The 9640-nt window shown below is 46.6% G+C and overlaps 1 protein-coding gene across 1 annotated transcript; it reads left to right on the top strand.

Annotated features, from left to right (window-relative positions):
* Window positions 1–4067: 4067 nt before the first annotated feature.
* On the top strand, window positions 4068–9314 carry LOC140905603 (olfactory receptor 51G2-like). The gene is made up of 3 exons (XM_073329113.1): window positions 4068–4200; window positions 5685–5711; window positions 8416–9314. The coding sequence occupies exons 1-3, from the start codon at window positions 4068–4070 to the stop codon at window positions 9312–9314; spliced, it is 1059 nt and encodes a 352-aa protein (XP_073185214.1).
* Window positions 9315–9640: the final 326 nt, after the last annotated feature.

The following is a 9640-nucleotide window of genomic DNA, read 5'->3' as shown; positions in this document are numbered from 1 at the left end:
AGAAGACTAAATTAATGTGACCCCACAAAGGGGGCTCCTCTTTTAAGTATCCCAGGCTGAGAGTAAGTCACTGCAAAAATCTCAGAGGGAAGGTCAGTGTGCCTACAGGGCCACCTCAGGCCTGAAGGAGGCATCCTGAGGTGGCATCTGTCCTCAGGGACTTGGTCTGGGTGTTCTGTGCTCTAGGAAGCTGTTACCAATGAGAGTATGTCAGCCCAGTCCCCAGGCTGCTCTTGACTCCACGCTGTAGGGTGAGAACAGGCCAGTGAATCAAATCACTGTAACTTGCTCCTTGCCATTCTCAATCTCTGAAGTGCAGGGATTCTTGCCATTCTCAATCTCTGCTGGCAGACCAGAGAATCCAGCCAGGCCTGTCACCACTCAGGAGACTGGAAGTCTGGTCCTGTGGTCCAGGCACTGCTCTGTGACTCAGGACTGCTGTGTTTGATTCCCTGACATGTGTCACCTTGGTCAAGCCATTGGCTGTCTCTGATTCTCTGGACAGGTGGATAATAGCCCTGCCCTGCCTCACAGCAGGCTGAGCACTGTGGTGACTGGGCCCAGGCTCACACAGGTTTCAGCAAAGGCTGCTTCCACAAGAAAGGGGACAAAAGATGGGAAGATGTTCTCAGAGACACAGGGAAACTAAGCTGTGTCCCAAGAGCTCCTTGGCTTTCCAAAAGAATGTAAGATGGGCCAGCTCTGTTCCTCTATTTCCAGAGCAAACCCTGTCTAACTCAGTTGGTAGTGAGACGTGAGATAGATGAGTGTAGACGTGTGACAGCTGCCTGTTATTTTAAATCCATTTTCTCTAATGCTTTGTTCTATTTGACAATAAACCTTCTACTTTGAAGGAGGCTGGGGTGGACTTTGTAGCGCTGGTCACAAAACCCCCTAAAGGGAAGAGACTGTGCTGTCCAATCAGACTTGCTTTGTGATAATTGTGATGTTGCACTCTATTTGTTTATGGAAATATGCTTATGAGTGTAAATATGACATAACTGGAATATGCTTTGTGCTAGGTACGCCATGTAACATATCTTTGCAAAGGTTATTATCTACTGAATGTGTTCATCCTATTTCTATCCATGTATCATTTTTATATCTGAAGTTATGAGCACTGCTTCTATGCTTTTATTTGAAGTGTTTGCTGTAGGAAACACATAAGGGAGATTTGGCCAACATATTGTGAAGGAAAGGAGTACTTGTGGCACCTTAGAGATTAACCAATTTATTAGAGCATAAGCTTTCGTGAGCTACAGCTCACTTCATCAGATGCATAGTGAAATGAGCTGTAGCTCACGAAAGCTTATGCTCTAATAAATTGGTTAGTCTCTAAGGTGCCACAAGTACTCCTTTTCTTTTTGCGAATACAGACTAACACGGCTGTTACTCTGAAACCTGATATTGTGAAGGGACGATTCAAGTAATTGGGAGTACTTAACTAACAATAGACTTTGGGAGATCCTCCTTCCCAGCTCTGACACCACAGAGCCTTACACCTGAGTCCCTGTTCCCATTCCTACCCTTAGCCAATCATGATTCCAACTTCCTTACTCCCATTCCCTGTTCCCATTTCCCCCTTTAGCAAAACATGATTCCAATTTTCTTACCCCCATTCCCTGTTCCCATCTCCCCCAACCACACCCACTCACTTCCTCATTGACTACAGATTATATAGTAAAACTTGAGTTCTGCTTAGCTATACCTTAACCAATCATTTTCCTGAAATTTAACTAACCAATCCTAACATATTGTAACATGATTATGTAACCAATTATATCCCACCACCTTCATTAGTTTACACCCAGCAAAATTAATTATACAGCAGACAGGAACAATCACAGAACCAGGCAGAGATTACACAGACAAACAATAGCAAAGTGGGAACTATAATGACAAAACAATACAGAAGTGAGGATTTCACATCCCAGCTATTGGTAAGTGAGTTCTTGCCAGACAGGATGCTATCAAACTAAGTTTCCTTTTGTATTTTCTAGGCACTTCCCTTTCTCTGGAGGTGATAGGAATAAAATCCTGTCCTGATAGTGCCTAACAGCCCAATAGCACCTTATTTCAATGTGACTAGTTTGGAATGTGAGGATGTGACCGGTCGCTTCCTAGCTTATGGCTGCCTCTGCTGCTTAGCCAAAGGCCTTAGCCTAAGCACAGGGCCTCAGACTGTCACAGTAAGAGAAGGCCCTTACTCCAGCAGACAGTGATTTTGATTCTTTGTTTTATACCTGTAGAACAAACCAAGTGATAAGAATACACCTAAATTCTTAAAGTACAGGCCTGTTGGGAACACTGGGGCATGGCCACTAGGTAACTCGAGGGGATGGAAGACCACAAGTGTCGATGAAGCCCCCTCGCACTAGGCCCCGGTGTCCTTGCCCCCGCCCCCCTCCTGCCTGGAGGCACTCGCAGCAGCTCTGCGTACTAGGCCCAAGTGTCCTTGGCCCCCCCGCCTGGAGGCACACACAGCAGTTATGCTGAGAATCTGCAACAGTATGTTGCAGAGTCAGACTGCCTGAAACTAAGCAAGGCCAAACAGGGGAGATATGGAAGAACAATGCTGAATAAAGCAGCTTTATGTATAGTTTAACAAATGATACAGAGAATCAGGGAACTAGCTGGGAACTGGATTGGCTGGCTATATGAATACTTGGAGCAGCTTGCTATTGGATAAGTATGCTGGGAAAAAGGATGTATAAAAGCCTGTGTAACTTCCTGCTCTGTTGTGCAGGATTTGAGATTTTATTCTCCCTGTACCTTTTTGCAGCTGCAAATAAACTTTTCTGCTTCTCCACCCCGTTGTGATTATTGGGTGTAGCACACCGGGTAACGAACCACTCAAGCTGTTGTTCAGCCTCTCGGCACTGGGTGCCGGCAACAGGCCTTTGCAGACAGGCCTGAATATCTATATCCTAACAGGAAGTTTAGGCCTACTGGATTTTTCCTCCACAGCTCTTAGTCAAGATGGTCACGGACGCAACCCCATGCTGTGGGTGTCTCAAAACCACTGACTGTCAGAAGACGGGATCAGATGACGGAGGATGGGCCGCTTGATAATTGCCCTCTTCTGTCCATTCCCTCTGAAGCACCTGGCACTGGCCACTGTCAGAAGACAGAACAAGGGAGTAGATGGACATTGGTCTGAATCCATATGGCCACTCCTCTGTTCTTAAATTGTTCCTCCGATGGATGGGCTGGTGGAGACAAGCCTTTTCCAGGGGCTCCCTCTGTTATAAAGCTGGTGCAGCCACCCTAGCAGACATCCATGGTAGGGTGACCACACGTCCCGTTTTGGCCAGGACAGTCCCTTTTTTAAGTTCTCTCCCAGCCACACCAACTTTTTTTTAATGTCAAAAGGAGCCATTTGTCTTGGTTGGTCTTGGTGACTTGACCAGCTGGGAGGAGGAAATGGGACAAATGCCCACTTCTGTGAAAAACGTGGGGAATGGAAGAATCTTCAGGGAAGGTGAATGGAGAAGCCAGCCCCTGAAACGGGGTGAGATGTGGGGGGGAGAGGGAAGATCAGCGTTCCAGCCAAAGGTGACAGCTTCCTAAGCACTGGGTGGGCTCCTCTAGGGTTTCAGCCACGTGCAACAATCTCGTGTGAGGGAGGGAGACATCCTTGGTTGAGCAGCTGAGGGTCTCCAGTTTTCTCATTGGTAAATACGGTCACCCTAAGTTCCTGTTCTTCATGGGAGGCGAATTCGGGGCTAGTGCTGCCACCTAGGGGTGAGGTCCTGTAGCATGAGGGACAGAGGCTCATGGGTTGAGCAAGAGCTGGGCTGGAAAACAATTTTTTTTTCACTCCATGAAACATTTTGACCCAAAGTGAAGCGTTTCCTTTTCATTCACTTTTTTGGGCAGAGTATTCATAGAAAAAGGATCATTTTAATCTGAAAGTTACTGCCCAGCTGCAACTGCCTGGATCCCAAAGAGAAACTAGAGTCTTTTCATCTGCCTCATCGTCATAACGTAAATGAAGTTTGGACTGACTGAGTCTATGGCTGCACTCTGCAATTCCCATCTCCATGCAGCCCTCTTCAAACTGTACAATGCCTCTCCAGCAGATCCTGCAGGCAGTAGCTACTGTGACTGGCCCTGGTAGCACTTCTCTGATCAGCCTGTGCCAGCAGGGAGCTGGAGAGGTTCCTAGAGCAATTGTGGAGGCCCAGAGATTGTGGGTGGGTAGGTCTAGCTACCAGTGGATCACTGAGATCTGTGCCTAACTTTGGGGATCCCTGGGTCCTTCGTCCCCCTTTTAATTCATAAGGGAGAAGGGAAGGAACACCCCCCTCCCCAGAACAATCCAAGGGAAATTTCCATGTAGGGAGCCTTGTGGACTCTCCCTTCCCTGGCCTGCACCCTGGGTTTGTCATTCAGGACAGGGGGCTGCCGGGGAGAAATCCGGTCCTATGTTGTTAATAATAATTACTATTATATTATATTATATTTTATTTCAGCAGGATCACAGCTGTGACAGCATGATCATTACCACTCGGCCACCTTTGAGGTAGCCCTGTGACTAACTGGAACTATATGAACAGGGATGACAAGCCCAGATACAAGGAATAGAGCCTGCAGCAGGGCTGACACTGCAGTCCAGTTGGGTAGCCTCACCACACGTCCCCTGTGATTTGGTCTCCTGCCATAGGTCATGAGAGGGGTTAAAGCTGGTGCACACTTAGCCAAGCATCTCAGGTTCCCAAATGGCCAAGTGGCCCCCAGGGGAAAGTGCCGGCATCTTCATATAGACACCTGCCTCCCCGTCTGAACAGAGACTGCCTGCTGCCCATGCAACCGCTCCGATGACTCCTTGTCCTCTAGGATGAAGACCTCTGGCGGCTTCTCTTCTAGCAGGAATTGGGTACGTTGGTAGGTTTCACCGTCTTTAAAATGTGAAGTGAAGCGTAAAGGCTGCAGGCTGGCTCCATTCTGGATCCACTCTGATGGGGACTCGGGCAGGCCGAGGGACTTCAGACTTCCCCAGCGATGTCTGAGCGTGTCTGTGTGAAGAGCTTCTCAGCATTGTGAACTCAGCGACATGGCTGGAGCCCAGAAATAGGCTCTGCCAGCACGTAGCTCCAGTGTTGTCTCTCCACCTCCCTGGCGGGGGGGTGAGTGAGAGACCGCTTTTCACACACAAATTCACTCTCCTGCTGGTGATAGCCCATCCAAAGTGACAACTCTTTACACAATGTGCATGACAATCAAGTTGGGCTATTTCCTGCACAAATCCAGGTTTTCTCACATCCCCCCCACCCCCATACACACACAAACTCACTCTCCTGCTGGTAATAGCTCATCCAAACTGACCACTCTTCAAGTTTAAATCCAAACTTGAAGAGTGGTCAGTTTGGATGAGCTATTACCAGCAGGAGAGTGAATTTGTGTGGGGGGGTGGAGGGTGAGAAAACCTGGATTTGTGCTGGAAATGGCCCACCTGATGATCACTTTAGATAAGCTATTACCAGCAGGACAGTGGGGTGGGAGGAGGTATTGTTTCATATTCTCTGTGTATATATAAAGTCTGCTGCAGTTTCCACGATATGCATCTGATGAAGTGAGCTGTAGCTCACGAAAGCTTATGCTCTAATAAATTGGTTAGTCTCTAAGGTGCCACAAGTACTCCTTTTCTAGTTGTACGATACTGTCTCCTGGTCACTGACCAGAAGCTCTTTCTAACACTGACGTTCAGGGTGATGAACACAAACCCTCTGCAATACCTGGGCAAGACTTTCCAAAAAGTCCTGAGAGAAAAGAACTGATAGTTTGTATTTCAGCAAACACGAGAGCTGAGGGGCAGGAAAGGGGAGTGTAACAGAGCTTGCATGTAATTTACGCCCATCACCTGTTACATGAGCATGGCTGAAGTAACTTGCACACTCAGCTTGACATTAGCGCAAACCTAGTGTTTGCATATTCACACTTTTGTGATGCCATCCCTTCCCCCGCCCAGCTGAAGTAACTCTCTGTGTTACCTTGTAACTTGCTAAAAATCTACAGACCCTTACACGGGGAGAGTGTGGCCGATTGGATCACAGATCCCCCCTTGGAGGCTGCCACCTGATGTGCCAGGACTACGTCTGCTCCTGCTTTCCTGCTCTGTCAGCTTCGGACTTCAGTGCCCTGCCTGGTTTGAGCCAGACCTGCTAGCCTGCTGCAAACCCAGACCGAGGTCTAAATCACGTCCCACAAACTGCTGAAAGCTTAACTGAGAGCAGCTTACAGAAGTGTGCCTGTCTTTAACACACAGATGTCCAACTCCCAATGGGGTCCAAACCCTAAATAAATCTGTTTTACCCTTCTCAGTTGCCTTCCCACTCTAAGCTCTAGGGTACAGATGTGGGGACCCGCATGAAAAAAACCCTAAACTTATTTTTACCAGCTCAGGTTAAAAACTTTCCCAAGGCACACATTTTGCCTTGTCTTTGAACAGTATGCTGCCACCACCCAAGTGATTTAGACAAAGAATGGAGACAGGACCACTTGGAGTTCCTATTTCCCCCAAATATCCCCACAAGCCCTTACACCCCCTTTCCTGGGGATGCTTGAGAATAAACAAGGTGAGCACAAACCAGCCTTGAATTTTTAAGACCCAAAAACCCAATCAGATTCTTAAAAAACAGAACTTTATTAGAAGAACAACAAAAAAGAGATAGGAGAACAACTCTGTAAGATCAGAATGAAAGATAATCTTACAGGCAGTCAGATTCAAAACAAAGAGAATCCCTCTAGGCAAAACCTTAGTTTACAAAAAGACACAAAAAACAGGAATACACATTCCCTCCAGCACAGCGAATTTCACAAGCCAAAACAAAGAAAACCTAACTCATTTTCTTGCTAGATTACTAACTAACTTTACAGGAGTTGGAAGGCTTGCATCCTTGATCTGTTCCCGGCAAAGGTATCAGGCAGACAGACAAAAGCCTTTCCCCCCCCTCCAGGTTTGAAGGTATCTTGTCCCCTCATTGGTCATTTTGGGTCAGGTGCCAGCCGGGTTACCTGAGCTTCTTAACCCTTTACAGGTAAAAGGACTTTGCTTCTGGCCAGGAGGGATTTCGTAGCACTGTATACAGAAAGGTGGTTACCCTTCCCTTTATATTTATGAAGGGAAGGGTAACTACTCATCAGTTGGTTCACCCTCTATAACACTGATAGAGAGGTATGCACAGCTGTTTGCACCCCTGCCCAGGTATTAATACATACTCTGGGTCAATTAAAAAGTGAAAAGTGATTGTATTAAATACAGAAAGTAGGATTTAAGAGGTTCCAAGTAGTAACAGACAAAACATCTTGTGGGTGGAGACCCCCTCCACTCCTCTATACAAAGTCCAGCTGCAAAATGGAGTTTTGGGGTCCCCCGGGCAAGTCACATGTCCACGCATGACTGAGTTCCCTATCAGCCAAGCCACATTACTGGGAAAGCCCAGATGTGGATCGGCATCTCCTAGTTCATTGTTGGCATTATGGCTTCTTGATTGGGCACTGACTGAGAATAGTCTTTTCTCAGGAAGCTGACCAACTGCTTCACTGAAACCTACTCAGAATTAAACAAGTATGCAGCCAATATTCATAACTTCGAATGCAAAAATGAGACATGTATACAAACAGGATTAATAGATTCGGTAGATCATAACCTCTACAGAAGCAATAAAACATGTTTATACGTAGCTTCAATGCAGGACAGCTAAATAGAATCACTGTTTTCAGCTCTATAGAATGACTGTTTTCACTGCACTTGCCATGTCTTTACCATCTGATACATATGATACAACGGGTCACACTCAGAAGTGGAGGGCCAGAAAGGGTGTCTTTAGGAAGGTCGCAACTGTACAATCACACAGTGCTCAACTAGGCTGTAGAACTCAAAGCCACAAGATACAAATGGGGCCAAGGGCTAAGTATGATTCAAAGAAGGACTGGAGGTTGATACGGGTAACCAGAAAATCCAATTACAGTCATGAGGATTTGTTTTTTAAAGTCTTGGAAGAGCTCTAAACCTTCCAGATTTACATCACAAAATATGTCTAACTAGTTGGTGTCAGGGGGACACTTTTCCTGGGAGCAGGTTATCTCATAGCTGCCTATTGCAGGGCTTCTTCCACTTTCCTCTGTATCATCTGGAACTGGTCACTGGATACTGGGCTAGATGAACTGCAGGTCTGATCCACTCTGGCAGTGCCTATCTTCCTATTGGTGCTGCAAATCCAAGGATATTTATTTGCTGATCTTCCTTAAGCTCCTGAAAGTCTCTCAAGTGGCACAGAGAGCAGAAAAATGTCTCATTAAATATCATCTAGTCTCCTGTTCTTTTTTATTTTAGGAAGTAAATCTCAAAACTCTTTGGAATGGCCCAGCCCATTATATCAGCTGCGAATTACACCGAATTCAACTCTGCAGTGTTCCTTCTCACTGGGATACCTGGGCAGGAAGACGTCCATATCTGGATCTCAATCCTCTTCAGCTTAATGTACGCTATTTCGATAGTAGGAAATTCAGTCATTCTGTTCATTATAAAAACAGATCCAAGCCTCCATGAGCCCATGTACATGTTCCTTTCCATGTTGGCTGTCACAGACCTTAGCTTATCTATATCCACCATACCGACAATCCTGGGCATATACTTGTTTAACTCTAGGGAGATAAGCCTTAATGCTTGTTTTGGGCAGCTGTTCTTCCTCCACTTTCTTGCAAAAATTGAATCTTCCGTGCTCTTGTTGATGGCCTTTGACCGCTTTGTTGCCATCTGTAACCCGCTGAGATATGCTTCCATCTTAACTCCACCGAGAATAGCCAAGATGGGGTTGGTGTTTGTGGTAAGAGGGCTGGCTGTAGCATTACCATTCCCCTGTCTCCTGAAAAGGTTCCAATACTGTCAAGCCAACGTCCTCTCGCATTCCTACTGCCTGCACCAGGATGTCATGAAGTTGGCTTGTTCGGATATCACAGTCAACTACATCTATGGCTTGTTTACTACTCTCTTCACGTTTGGATTGGACTCACTGCTCATCTTCCTCTCTTACATGATGATTCTCAAAACAGTGCTGAGCATCACGTCCCACACGGAGTGCCTCAGGGCCCTGAACACCTGCGTCTCCCACCTGTGTGCCGTCCTGCTCTTCTACACACCAAACGTCAGCCTGGCTGTGATACACAGATTTGGGAATAGCTCTTCTCACTTACTTAAGATTCTCCTGGGCTATGTCTACCTGCTGGTCCCCCCCGTGATGAATCCAATTGTGTACAGTGTGAAAAGCAAACATCTTCGTGAGAGGATAATCAGGGCATTTGTCAAGTGAAGGGTCAGTTCATCACTTGGTTCTGGCACCTGTGACACAGGATCCAAAAAACATGAGTGACGGCCACGGCCACCTATTCCATCCTGGTTCCTTTTTCCCTGAGGCCCCTCCTTTTGCCTCATCTCTTCCCCCAGGGCCCCACCCCTATACTCCCCTTTCACAGAGTGTCATAAACATACAGCTATGGGTAGCATAAAATCCCTCCTTTACCTGTAAAGGGGTAAGAAGCTCAGATAACCTGGTTGGCACCTGACCAAAAGGACCAATAAGGGGAGAAGATACTTTCAAATCTGTGGGGGAAGGTTTTTATTTGTGTTCTCTCGGGA

This window comes from Lepidochelys kempii, chromosome 1 (genome assembly GCF_965140265.1).
Source record: "Lepidochelys kempii isolate rLepKem1 chromosome 1, rLepKem1.hap2, whole genome shotgun sequence".
Classification (NCBI taxonomy): domain Eukaryota; kingdom Metazoa; phylum Chordata; order Testudines; family Cheloniidae; genus Lepidochelys; species Lepidochelys kempii.
Note: the sequence above shows the minus strand (reverse complement) of the source record. Positions and strands in the feature narration are given on the sequence as shown.

Bases quoted from the DNA above. Each gene is read 5' to 3' on its own strand.
- LOC140905603 (XM_073329113.1), top strand. From the start codon at position 4,068: ATGCCTCTCCAGCAGATCCTGCAGGCAGTAGCTACTGTGACTGGCCCT. The intron at 4,201-5,684 runs GTAGGTCTAGCT...GTCACTGACCAG, and splicing joins GGCCCAGAGATTGTGGGTGG to AAGCTCTTTCTAACACTGAC. The intron at 5,712-8,415 runs GTGATGAACACA...TCAACTCTGCAG, and splicing joins TTCTAACACTGACGTTCAGG to TGTTCCTTCTCACTGGGATA.